Here is a 14,002-nt window from a genome sequence, read left to right as displayed (position 1 = left end):
ATTTACGGTGAGATTACTACATTTTATTTAATTAAATGCATTTATAGTGAGATTATTATATTTTCATGTCATATTCTGTGTTAATTTTGACCACGAACCATGCGCTGTCACTTTAATTAAGCGCGTGCAGCACAGCAGAAATGGACTCGGTGCAGAAACGATCGTTGCACTGCTGTATACGCACCGCTCCTGGAACACATTGCCGGACCGCATCCGCATGCAGTGTGAAAGCTCTAACCTGTTAATATGGGTGCGGGAAAAATATACGCACTGCAAACGGAGTATATGTGAAATGGGCGTGACACTGACGCTTTTTCTGTCAGTGGTAGAGTACCGGCTACATGCGAGAAGTAGCGGTACGCAAGAAAAAGTGCAGGTACGCTTTGGAGTAAAATGCAGAAGTGCCGGTACTGCGTACCGGTGAGTACCGCCCCACTTCGAGCACTGGTGTGATGATGAACCTGGGGGGTTATCATCATAGGAACATCAGTGCACAGTGTTGTATACAATGATTTATTGTTTAATGTGTTATGATTGTTTTCATATTGTTTATTTGATTGATTATATTATTTGAGATTGTTTTCTGTGTAAATGCATATGTAACAGCATAGACATTGAATGCATTTTGATTGTCATGGGAGTTACCCGACCCCTACTGTTGGTATGGTCCGCTAGTGTTTGGCGGGAAGATTTCATGTACAAAGGGAGAGGCTAGTTGAGCCAGAGGAAGGGGGGCCAAGAGCTAAAGCTTGTACAGTCAAGTGCTGCAAGATGTGAGTCTTTACTGTGAGAGGCTTGTTCCTCGAGGCTAGATTTGATGCCGTGTTTTGCTGCTTTTAGCTTGTTTTATTTATGTGTTATATTGTTTATCTTTCGTATTTTTGATGATTTGTTTTGTTTATTTTGAACTTCATTTGGAGCACGTGTGCTGAGACAGCTGTCCTAAATAAATTCACTTGGACGTTAATTATTACCTACTGTGTACTCCACTCATTACAACTTTTCCCAGGCCTTTCGGCAAACAATTGAAGCTGGTGGCTGTGGTTGTAACGGCTACCTGACACATGGTGGCAGCGGTGCTTTCAGGCCTTGAAAGGGAAATGAGTACACAGGCAGAGGTAATCAGGTGGTTCCAGCTGTACCTCGTTTAAACGGAAGTGGCAGATGCTGACTTGTCGCCAAAGGGAAAATGCCACCAAAGAAACAAGACGGAGCTAAGTGCAAGGAAGATAAAGTAGCAGAGCAACGAGATGCAGAGAGTTCACCTACTGTGCATGAGGAAATGGCTTCAGGTGGTACGGCAGAGCAGATGGCCTCAATGCTGCGAACTTTTCTGCATAGTCAACAGCAAAGAGAGGAACGGCTGGAAAAGGAAGCACAACGTCATGAGCACAAATATCGGCTACTGCAACACCAATTCGGGCAACTACAGTCCGAGGTACATCAGGAAAGACAAGATCGACTGGCAAATGGAGCATCAGCGGTGAGCGATAGACGGACGACGACAGATGTAATTTCTGATTCAAGTGTGCGTCCCAGGCACCAACAAGCACAAAGTGAAGTGACTACATCAGCTACTACAGATGAAGCTGCAATGGCAACACAAGGTCATCGTTCGGTAAGCTTTAACAGCCCAAGAATGCTGCCGTGGTCAAGCGATGAGGACATTGAGCACTATTTAATGACTTTTGAACGTATTGCTCAGGCGTGCAAATGGCCGAGTCAGGACTGGGTGTTACATCTATTACCATTGTTGACAAGCAAGGCAAGAGCGGCGTATGTGGCCATGGAACCTGATAATTCACTGAACTATGATTGTGTTAAGCAAGTGATACTCGACAAGTTTGAAATTAACCCGGAAACCTTCCGTCAACGTTTCAGAGCGTACAGTCTGGAAGATGATGAAACGCCACGTGAATTGTATGTAAGGTTGAAGGATCTGTATGAAAAGTGGATGGTCCCTTCACGACGAACCAAGCAAGAGATTGGTGATCAGATAGTGCTGGAGCAGTTTCACAAAGTGCTGAATCCGGAAGTAAGAACGTGGGTGAAACAGAATGGTCCTACTTCGTGTAGACAAGCGGCAGAACTGGCAGAGACGTTCATTGCGGCGAGGCGATCGTTACATCAGCCGAGACGGTGGCGAGGCATCAACCACAGTCCAACCGGTAAGTCTGGGGATGTTAAGGGTAGTGGTCTGAGAAATGTTGACCCTGATAATCGCACGTTTCCAAACAGTTCTACTATGAGTAGCAGTGTACGAGCTGGTGGAGTTAGTCAGTACAACAGAAGATCGGTAATTATATGTCATGCATGCGGCCAGGCAGGGCATAAAAAATCTGAGTGTCCGGTGCAAAATATGTCCAATACCCGCCTGTGTTATGAGTTAAGATCGTCAGTGAAGTTGAATGAGATTGAACTAAACACAGACACAGTAGTTGAAGTGAAGATTGGAAACATTTTGTTTAAAGCATTGGTTGATTCTGGTTCAAGCCAAACATTAGTAAGATCAGAATGTTTGGGAGAGTCAAATGTACTGAATCATGATAAGCTGAGAGTCTGTTGTATTCATGGCGATGAAAAGGAATATCCTAAGACGGAGATTGTGATTGAAATTGAAGGTCAAGCTTATAGGTTATCTGTTGGGGTAATTGATAAATCCCCTTATCCAGTAATATTAGGCAGAGATGTGCCTGTGTTGGTGGATTTGTTGCAGCGTGATAACGTAGCAGATGCTAGGGTCATAACTAGAGCGCAGGCTAATCAAGAGGAGGTCAGTAAACAGCTTTTGCAAGATTTACCATTTCAGGTGATTTCTAAAAACAGAAAATCTAAGAGGGAGAAACGTCAAGCTAAAGTTATGGGTACTGAAGTAATAGAAAAGGTGACAAAACCGAACACAGACGATCTTGAGCAAATTCCTTATGATATTGTGCAGTTGCAAAGGCAGGATGAAACTTTGAAACTGTTGTTTGAGAAAGCAAAGGCTAACAGTACAACATCTGCATTACTTCAGAAGGATCAGCTGATAATCAAAGATGACAAGTTGTACTTGATAAGTGCTGAAGGTGAAGAGAGATTGGTGGTACCTGAGTCAATGAGATTGAAAGTATTACAGTTGGGTCATTCATTGCCGTGGGCAGGATATTTAGGTCAGCAGAAAACACTGTCTAGAATAGCTAATAAGTTTTATTGGCCTAAGCTCTATACAGATGTTGTGGATTTTTGTAAATCATGCCCTGAATGCCAGATGGTGAGACCAGCTAAAAAGAGTGACAGGGTACCTCTTGTAAGTTTACCTATTATTGACATACCATTTACGCGTATTGCAATGGACATCGTAGGACCTTTGGAGAAAAGTAGATCTGGTAATAAGTACATTCTGGTTGTTGCTGATTACGCTACGCGTTACCCAGAAGTTTTTCCTCTCAGAAACATCAAGACAAGGCAGGTTGTGAATGCACTGGTTCAACTTTTTTCTCGAGTAGGATTGCCTAAAGAGATAATTACAGACCAGGGCACTAACTTTACATCCAGGTTAATGAAACAAGTTTGCTTAATGTTGCGCATACATCCCATACAGACCACTCCTTATCACCCTCAGACCGACGGTATGGTGGAGAGATTTAATCAGACCTTGAAGTCAATGTTACGGAAGTTTGTGTCTGATACAGGTACTGATTGGGACCAATGGTTGCCGTATTTGATGTTCGCGTATCGTGAAGTCCCACAGTCATCAACCGGCTTCTCACCATTTGAGATGCTGTATGGACGTCAGGTTCGTGGACCGCTGGATGTACTAAAAGAGGCTTGGGAAGGAGGTAATGCACGTGAGCAAACAAACATTCTGTCATATGTTATGAAGATGAGAGAGAAACTGGATTCTATGACGGAGGCTGTGAGGGCGAACATGACCAAGGCACAGCAGCAGCAGAAACTCTGGTATGATCAGTCAAGTAGGAAAAGAACGCTGACTCCAGGGCAAAAGGTACTGTTGTTACTTCCTACTACTGAAAGTTCACTTTTGGCTAAATGGCAAGGACCATACGAAGTGCTTAGAAAGCTAAGTCCCACGAATTATGAGATTTCTGTACCTGATCGTAGGAAAAAGTCTCAAATTTTCCATATTAATCTGTTAAGGCCTTGGAATGAGAGGAAAGGCTCATGGTCAGAGCAGCTGTGGGCAAGGAAAGTGGAGGATGAAGAGGAATTGGAGGAACAATATTTTCCTGTTAATTCAAAGTCAACTTATCCACTAATAGATCATCTATCACCTAAACAGCAAAAAGAGTTCCAGAATCTAGTACCAGGGGGACTTTTTTCTGACAAACCAGGAAAAACGACACTTTTGCATCATAATATTCGTTTACTTGCAGCAGAGCCGATCAGGCAAAATCACTGCAGAGTGCCAGCACGCCTGATCCCAGCCTTGAAGGAGGAAGTGCAAATGATGCTGGAGTCGGACATCATCGAGCCTTCCGCAAGTGAATGGTGCAGTCCAGTCGTACTGGTGCCAAAGAAAGATGGAACTCTCAGATTCTGCGTTGATTTCTCAAAACTGAATGCAGTATCAGCTTTCGACCCTTATCCGATGCCGAGAGTCGACGAGTTGATCGAGCGACTGGGCAAAGCTAAGTATTTGACAACTTTAGATCTTTGCAAAGGATATTGGCAAGTGCCATTGACTGATTCTGCTAAGAACTTGACTGCTTTTCGTGTTCCTGCAGGGCTGTATCATTTTAAGTATATGCCGTTTGGTCTACATGGGGCCGCAGCGACCTTCCAGCGCCTGGTTGATCAAGTACTACGGGGCCTGGACAGCTTTGCAGTAGCGTACATTGACGATATCGTCATTTTCAGTGAGTCCTGGGAACAGCATTTGGAACACCTGGCAAAGGCGTTTGAAAGAATTCAACGGGCAGGTCTGGTTGTGAACGCAAAGAAATGCCAAATCGCCAAACAGGAAGTTTCCTTTTTGGGCTACGTCGCTGGAGGAGGTTCAGTGAGACCTCAAGTGGACAAACTTCAAGCAATTTTGTCCTGTGCACCTCCGTCATCAAAGAAAAGTGTCAGATCCTTTTTAGGTTTGATAGGCTGGTACAGAAGTAGGGGTGGGGGAAAAAATCGATTCTTCGATGCATCGCGATGCGGACGATTCTGAATCGATTCACAAATGTCAAAAAATCGATTTTCTAAAAAAATATATAGATATATTTTTTCTAATAACGTAATATTGACGGAACGCAAAAGGCGGAACTATAAGCGGACGTGCAGTGCGCGGAGTCTGTGGCGTGCACATAACAGAGACGCGTACACGGAGTCGCGCACATACATAACAGACTCATGATGGCTGAGCGCCAAATTCGAACGGCACCTTCTTCGTTAAAAGCTAACGTATGTAAAATTGGCAATTTCATTGTTACCTATTTAGTATTTTTGTATGAGAGCTGCTTTCTGTATTGTTTAGTTTTCACATCAGTACACTGTGTAAACCGATATGTTATACGTACGTTATACTGCAATATGTGCAATTTCAGTCACAAAAAGTTACATTTTGACTGTGCTCTCTGCAGATGTTCATTCACATTCTTGTTTTTGATTGTAGTATACAGCAAACATTTCAAGTCATAACTCTTTATTATTTAGTTGTGTATAAGAGTGGCTTTGTATGTTACTAATTGAAGCTACAGTAAGTTGTTCAAAAATGTTCATTTTGTCTTCTTAATGATTAAATTGGACAATTTTCTTCTAGAAAGCCAAGGTGTTCAGGTGGAGAAAAAACTTTTTCTTTACCTTGACATGTTTCGACTGCAACCTGCAGTCTTCTTCCACCTGAACACCTTGTCTTTCTAGAAGAAAATTGTCCAATTTCTACAATATGTTGGTTCTGATCTACTTCCTAAAGGAAATAAGCCTTTCATTTATTTGTTATTGTTTAGTTCAACTTGATGAGTCACAACACAATGTGATGTATTCATTTCTGTGTTCTACAGAACATAAGCTACATACAAATAATTCTGAAGTTATAACTACACGACACAGAAAGTGCTTTGAGTTGTTGTTACTCAATAAAAGAGTTAAGTAATTCAGCAGCTGACTTTTTTTAATACTGCAATCACTTTGTAGTGTATTTTCGTTTACTGTTGTGAAATGGAAAATCAATAATCGCTAATCGAGAATCGTTAATAATCGAAAATCGACTGTAATCGAATCGGGACTTCAATAATCGTAATCGAATCGAATCGGGAAATCAGACAGATTAACCACCCCTATACAGAAGGTTTATACCTAACTTTGCCAACAGAGCTGCATCACTGACTGAACTTACAAAGAAAAGCAGTTCAACTAGAGTCAAGTGGACACCGGAATGTGAACGTGCTTTTCAAGATCTTAAGTCTTGTTTGTGCAAAGACCCTGTGTTACAGAGTCCAAACTTTGAACTGCCTTTTGTGGTACAAACGGACGCATCTGAGATGGGACTGGGTGCGGTATTGTTACAGGGGGAAGGAGAAGATCGTCGGCCTGTACAGTACATAAGCAGAAAACTTTTTCCCCGGGAGACTAAGTATTCCACAGTGGAGAAAGAGGCTCTAGCCATCAAATGGGCCTTAGATACATTAAAGTACTATCTGATTGGTAAAGACTTTGTGCTTGAGACCGATCATCGAGCGTTGCAATGGCTCAAGAGAATGAGAGACACTAACGCAAGGATAACGCGATGGTATTTATCCCTTCAACCTTTTAAATTTGAAATCCAGTATAGACCAGGAGCGCTTAATGTTTTGGCCGACTTTTTGTCACGTCACTCCTGAGGTCGTGACTGTTTAGAGGAAGGGGGGTGTGTGATGAACCTGGGGGGTTATCATCATAGGAACATCAGTGCACAGTGTTGTATACAATGATTTATTGTTTAATGTGTTATGATTGTTTTCATATTGTTTATTTGATTGATTATATTATTTGAGATTGTTTTCTGTGTAAATGCATATGTAACAGCATAGACATTGAATGCATTTTGATTGTCATGGGAGTTACCCGACCCCTACTGTTGGTATGGTCCGCTAGTGTTTGGCGGGAAGATTTCATGTACAAAGGGAGAGGCTAGTTGAGCCAGAGGAAGGGGGGCCAAGAGCTAAAGCTTGTACAGTCAAGTGCTGCAAGATGTGAGTCTTTACTGTGAGAGGCTTGTTCCTCGAGGCTAGATTTGATGCCGTGTTTTGCTGCTTTTAGCTTGTTTTATTTATGTGTTATATTGTTTATCTTTCGTATTTTTGATGATTTGTTTTGTTTATTTTGAACTTCATTTGGAGCACGTGTGCTGAGACAGCTGTCCTAAATAAATTCACTTGGACGTTAATTATTACCTACTGTGTACTCCACTCATTACAACTTTTCCCAGGCCTTTCGGCAAACAATTGAAGCTGGTGGCTGTGGTTGTAACGGCTACCTGACAACTGGTTTGAACAATTTAACTCACCCTTGATGAATAAAATTATTGATTTATGTTATTTATTTTCCCCCAAAAAATAAAATTTTCATTATTACTGACCCCAAACTTTTGAACGGGTAGTGTTTAATGTTACAAAAGCTTTCCGTTTCAGATAAATGCTGTTCTTTTGAACTTTTTCAAAAAAATCCTGAAATAAAAATGTAAAAAATTGTTTTCAACACTGATAATAACCAGAAATGTTTGGTGTGCATTTAAATCATCATATTAGAATATTTTCTGAAGGATCATGTGACACTGAAGACTGGAGTAATGATGCTAAAAATTCAGCGATCACAGGAATAAATTACACTATTACTGTATATTACACAGAAAATAACTGTTTTAAATTGTAATAATATTTCACAATATTATTAATATTCTTTTGTAATTTTTTTATCAAATAAATGCAGCCTTGATTAGCAAAAGAGACTTAAAAAAAAAAAAAACATTAAAAATCTTACCAACCTAAAACTATATATATATATATATATTGTATATAGTTTTATATATGATATATATTGTATATATGTCATTCAATTAATTTATGACAAAAACCAACCCACTGGTGGTCATTAGATCAGGAAACACATCTTTATCCACCTCTGTGCCAGTGTCATCCTATGACACATAAGGATATATAGCTATCCTTATGTGTCAAATTGTGAATAAAGCATTGCCTAAATTTGATAAAACTTTTGTTGTGCAGTGAAAGAGAAGTTCTCAATTCCGGAAGATCTTGCAGTTACAGTTACAGATGACACTGGCACAGAGGTGGATAAAGATGTGTTTCCTGATCTAATGACCACCAGTGGGTTGGTTTTTGTCATAAATTAATTGAATGACATTGGTGAGTGATAACAGGAGCTATTGAATGATATCAAATCCGAATATCTGAATGAATGCTGGTAGTGTTTAATATGTACAGTATTTTAAATGTTGTAGCTAGTGTTGATGATGTGTGGATAAATGTATTCCAAATATGTCTATTAACCCTAGTTTGAACATTAACAGGACCTTCCACACCTCAATCTTCAGTCAGCTTGGATACAGATACACTGTCTCGAACTTCAAAAAGCAGTGAGGACAGTGACTGGTTTAGTCCAAAACGATTCAGGAAGGATGATAATGAGGCTTCTCAAAGCTTACAGGCCAGAGATGTGAGTCACAGTAGCCTTACACAGACATTGGGGGATTTACTTATCATAACCTTGAGCTTTACATGCTAAAAGTTTAATTCAAAAATTTTTTTTTATACACAATAGTAATTTTCCAGTTCAGGACCATCGTTCAGGGCATTTAAATATTCCTGCATTTTCTACTCTCTTATTACATGGCTCTGTGGAACATTTGATTCTGATTGGTCAATTGACCCTATTTACTTCGTTAGCGCCCATTACTAGTCTTTTGGTGAACAGTTAATCTGTGCAAATATATATATATATATATATTTTTTGTCATGGTAATTGAGAGATGGAGGGCAGGTGAGCTAAAGTAAAACCCCTTCATATTTAAAATTTTCAAGAACCCACCGCTTCATGTCCTGATCAGCCTGTCGGAGTTTATTCTGCTATAACAACTGGCTGGATGCATTTCATCCCTTACATAATTGGTTAATGTTCCTCTTTTTATAGTTGATAAAAGAAATTCTACACACAAGACCAGGTGGAGCAAATGTGCTGAAGGAGTATGAAGATACAGGGACAATTAGCGATGACATGAGAAAACTGATGGTGAACATCTTGGTTGCACACGTGATTGAGACAGAAGGGTAATTATCAAAATGTAATAGTCTTGGGTTATTTAATTTGTTAGTGATTATGTAAGGAATAATTGACGACAGGCCGTTGAATTATTAGAAAAATAATGCACACCCGAGGTGGTAATGCGGTCACGACGCGAAGCGGAGTGGCCGTTACACCTCGGGTGTGCATTATTTTTCTAATAATTCAACGGCCTGAAGTCAATTATTCCGCTTATACTACAGTTACTGTTGGAGAATTTTCTTTGTCTCATCTGTGTCACACATAAATCCTATTCAAATGCATGATATGAATATTAGGGAAACTAGGCCTAGAATATGGGAGGCCCAAAAGCAGGGGAAACGAAGGCCTAAAATCATGGGAAACAGAGAGAACAGGTCAAAGGGGACAAAATGATGGGAAACACTGAACCTGTCAAAAGTGTTTACGAGGAAGAGGTTGTGTGAGGACAGGACAAAAACTGGGTGAAAGGTAGTCTAAGGACAAGAGTGGAAAAGTACCAAAAAAACCATATATGAAATCATATTTAATAAAGCGCATGCGCCAGTATGGCCACCAATAGAAATTGGACATTAATGCAGGTGTTTCTAATCGTGGCGACGTGACAAGGAGGAGCAAAGAGAAAAAGATAACCATGATAACGCTAATTGGTCACCAAGCGAGGAAATTGGACACCAAGGGATGAGAGAAAAGGTATAAGATCTGAGAGAAAACCATTGTAAAATTAGATGCTTAGCTACCATCTCACTTTGTTGAATTGTTCAATAAAGTTACTTCTGAGACCTGAAACTTCGACTCTGAAAGATTTCTTCTGAGACCTGAACCTGATATTGAAGACCTGAACCAGAGACAGAGAATTGGCCACAACATTACCACACCTCGAAACATTGTTCAGATTATGTATTTCAAGACGTTTGTAAAGTTTTTGTCATTAAAACGCTCTTGTATGTAGGACTAATTTCTTACGCATCTAATCCCATGCCTCCGTTGCTAATTCCAAAACGTCATTTCAGAGTTAGTAACGGAGGTTTGAGCCGCTGATAGCAGACTAATGCTGGGTTAGGGTTAGGGTTAGGGTTAGGGTTAGGTAGAGTTAGTAACGGAGGTTTGAGCCGCTGATAGCAGACTAATGCTGGGTTAGGGTTAGGGTTAGGTAGAGTTAGTAACGGAGGTTTGAGCCGCTGATAGCAGACTAATGCTGGGTTAGGGTTAGGGTTAGGTAGAGTTAGTAACGGAGGTTTGAGCCGCTGATAGCAGACTAATGCTGGGGACACACGACTAGCTGACACATTCTCTGACTGTTTTCATCGACTGCAGCAGATTTTAAACACCGACTTTTAACACAGACTGAACGCGCTGAACACGCTTTTGGGCATGATCAGTCATAAGTATCAAATTACATTCATAACCGGCCTTAAAGTGTGTTCCCGGCTTTATGCAGTTATTAATGCAGTTATTAGAGAGAGATGTTGCAATAATGAGACAGAAAAGCATGTGCGTCAATATTATTATTTTTTAATTCATTCAGTTCGTTTTAATTAATTCGTTAATTCTTTTTTTTCTATTATTGACAGATGACAGTAGACTAGCCAAATAAATGAAACCCAAAGCCCTTTTAACAAGTAGGCCTATCAATAATTATTTATTTGTTAAATTATCTGCAATAAAAATCCATGCTGCAGGACTATCCATTTATTTAGCCTATATTCAGTTTAATTTTCTATTGATTATAGATAGGACTTTATAGTTTATTTATTCAAATTAAACAACATGTTTCTATTGATTGTGAAGCTAGACATTGAAAATTGCAGATCAAGCGCATGGGGCGAAATGCTTTTTCTTGTTATGAATTGTATCCTATTTTCCGTTATTACAGTTGACTACGCGAAGTGATATGGAACTGTAATGCGGTCGAGACCTGCCTGGAACTACTTTAGCCGTGCGTTTCCCTGAAAATAATGCACACCTTAGAACGTTCGTCAACCAATCAGATTCAAGCATTCAACGGCCCTGTAGTATAAGATAGTATATAAATTGTGAACTATATTAGTTGGGTGCTACAAATTTTAAGTAAAAGCTGTTGATTGTTCTGAAAATAAGAGTAGTTTAGTTATATATTTTTAAACAATTCTCATCATTGTGAAGTAACATTGAGTGTTTCCATTTTTCAGGAGAGTCCCACATCGCCTTACCAAACAGAACTATGGTTTGGGAATTATCACCTTGTTTCCCTCACTCAGAGATCCCCAAGGGAGGACTGGATATGTAAGTCATAATGTGAGATTAGAACATTCAGTATTTTTGTGATCATTTAGAAATGTCTTTCTAAGAAGTTGTCATTTTCGATGGAGGGTTACAATTTTGAGTTTTAATTTGTGTCATTTCATAAGGAACATTTTTATGATGGCCAAAAAAACACTGGGTTCTTGCCATGGCGCCTCAAAACAGTACAACGGGGGACAAAACCTTCTGCAAATAAGGATGATCCAAAAACAGAGGAAAAGGGAGGCCCTTTGCTTGACAGACAGCTGTGTCACTGTGAAGATCAGCTAGATAATGACCAAAGTTTAGAGGCTATCTCCTTGATGAATCATACAAGTGACCGTGATGTCATCATGCAGAAGATGAGGACCACGTTTGAATACAGACAGCACCTTATCCATGATCCAGAGAAATCCACCACCATTCTCTCAGTTTTTCCTCGATTCCTGGATACTAAAGGATTGGTATGGATTTTGTCTTTCCTTTTTTTTGACCAAATTGAAATGCTAGTTTCAGAGAATTGTCAAATAGTCTGCTTTGTTGAAAACACATTTAGCTTGTTAAGAAATGTAATATTTTATGGTAATTTCTTTACATGTTTTCTGCAAACTGCTTCAGATTCTTCAGGACTTCACGCTCCTCTTTGGGTCAGAATCTGCTTCCAGACTTTTTGAAAGGTGGCCAACTGTCTTCAAAGCAAAGGTTATCAGGCTAGCAGAAACCTTGACTTCCACTCCACTGCTGAAAAGATTACTGTCATCTGCCAAAGAGAAAAGGGAGGAACAGGATTCCCCAGGTAGAGTTGTACAGAACTAACTTGCAATGGTTTAAAATCTGCTTAACTTAGTTATTGTAGTGTAGACATTTAACATATGTTTTGTGTTTTTCAGAATGGGACAGTGACCTATCATCCTTCCTTCTACTTCTGCATCTCTTGTCACCCCAGGCTTCAGGAAGAAAAAAACCCCACAAGATCAGTATTTCTCAGGCTGTTGATCACGTGGTGGTATTTCAAAAAGTAGGTTATTGGTGACAAAATACAAGGGCTATAAGCGTTATACTTAGATTTGCGCCGTTAATTTCTCCATCTTATAATTCACTATTAGATGAACTGTAAATGGGGGTAAATATAGTAAGTTATCTAAATGTAAATGATCTAAACCAGAGATGTTCACAAGTCTTTAAGCTGAAGTCCGAGTCGAGTCTCAAGTCATTTCATGGCTTACAAAAAAAAAAAAAAAATGTCATGCTTAAAAATCACCTTTAACAGCTAGTTGGTGCATATACTGTTTTCTTCTGGAGTGTCTCTTGTTCTGTACAATGTTCAATCAAGCTAAAAAGACTAAAATTCGCGAGATTAAAACGCGACGAGATTTCTCGTCGAGGTGAAACTTTAGGCTTGTTTGAGATGCGACTTGCCTCGCCTGAAATGTATGCGAGAGTAGGCGGCTGCAGTGAGAGGAGGAGTGAAAAAAGAGCAGGCAAGCCGGACAGTTCGCTCTTCACGCAGTGGATCTGACACCTGTGAGATCAAAGATGGATATCGCGGGATTCACGCTCGTGCACAGTGTTGCTAATAAACTGGATGGAATTTAAGTTCTGTTGCTTTTATATGAAAATAAATATAATGAACAAGACACCCATAAGTAGCCTACTTATTTAATTCCATTCCAAATACATGTTTATCAATCTTTTTTTTCTTTAATACAGACATGTGTTTTTATTTTATTTTTTTATTATAAAAATAACATTGCATAACCCATAGAGATCGCACTGTCAGATAGTTTGGGAATATTCACACATAACGTATACACATAAAACATGATATCAGAGTTTTAAAATCAAACATTTTAAAAGAGAACAATACATCACGGTTGTTTAAACCAATGATCATTAAGCTGTGTCGTCAGTAAGTCGTTTCCCATCATGCTTTTGATCAGCGCAGTCAGTGGAGAGCAACTGCGCTCGACTGCAGAATCCGACACGTGCGGCTTGCGCTCGCGAGAGTTTTTTGACATACGTCAGCATGACATCAGAGCAAGGCGGACCGCACTCGGACACATTTCTAACCGGCATGCATCTCGCGCTGATCACCGGTGATCGATTCTGCGCAGATTTTGCTCATCTCAAACAAGCCTATTGTCTCGTGAGTTGTTGTGATGTCAGTGATGGAGCGTGAGGGTGAAATTAGTATTGAAGATGCCCCTGCCACTTTTAAATCATTTGTGTGCTGGGCCAATCACACACACACTCCGCGTACACACACACACACTCACTGTCCCTCGCTCACTCACTCACTCGCGCACACACACACACACACACACACACACACACACACGCTCACTCACTGTTGCTCGCACTCTCACTCACTCGCATTCAACCCGTCGTGGAGGACCGTTAAAATTAAACATGCTAGTCTTTCTGTCGTGATGTCCTGAAGCATCGCAGACGCGTAGGTTATCGCCCACTATGACACACTATACGAAATGAA

At 40.1% G+C, this 14,002-nt stretch overlaps 1 protein-coding gene across 1 annotated transcript; it reads left to right on the top strand.

Moving 5' to 3' along the window:
• Window positions 1-451: 451 nt before the first annotated feature.
• LOC309510081 (uncharacterized protein) lies at window positions 452-12,544 on the top strand (the record flags this gene model as incomplete). The annotated part of the gene is made up of 6 exons (XM_082191174.1): window positions 452-2,168; window positions 3,675-5,105; window positions 8,196-8,301; window positions 11,421-11,514; window positions 12,130-12,307; window positions 12,402-12,544. Exons 1-6 carry the CDS (start codon window positions 1,190-1,192, stop codon window positions 12,542-12,544), a joined length of 2,931 nt encoding a protein of 976 aa, XP_082047300.1. The 5' UTR covers window positions 452-1,189.
• Window positions 12,545-14,002: the final 1,458 nt, after the last annotated feature.

The sequence above is a fragment of the Leuciscus leuciscus genome (assembly GCF_965113295.1).
Source record: "Leuciscus leuciscus genome assembly, contig: SUPER_11_unloc_10, whole genome shotgun sequence".
In the NCBI taxonomy this organism is placed as follows: domain Eukaryota; kingdom Metazoa; phylum Chordata; class Actinopteri; order Cypriniformes; family Leuciscidae; genus Leuciscus; species Leuciscus leuciscus.
This window is presented reverse-complemented; position numbering and strand designations above follow the sequence as displayed.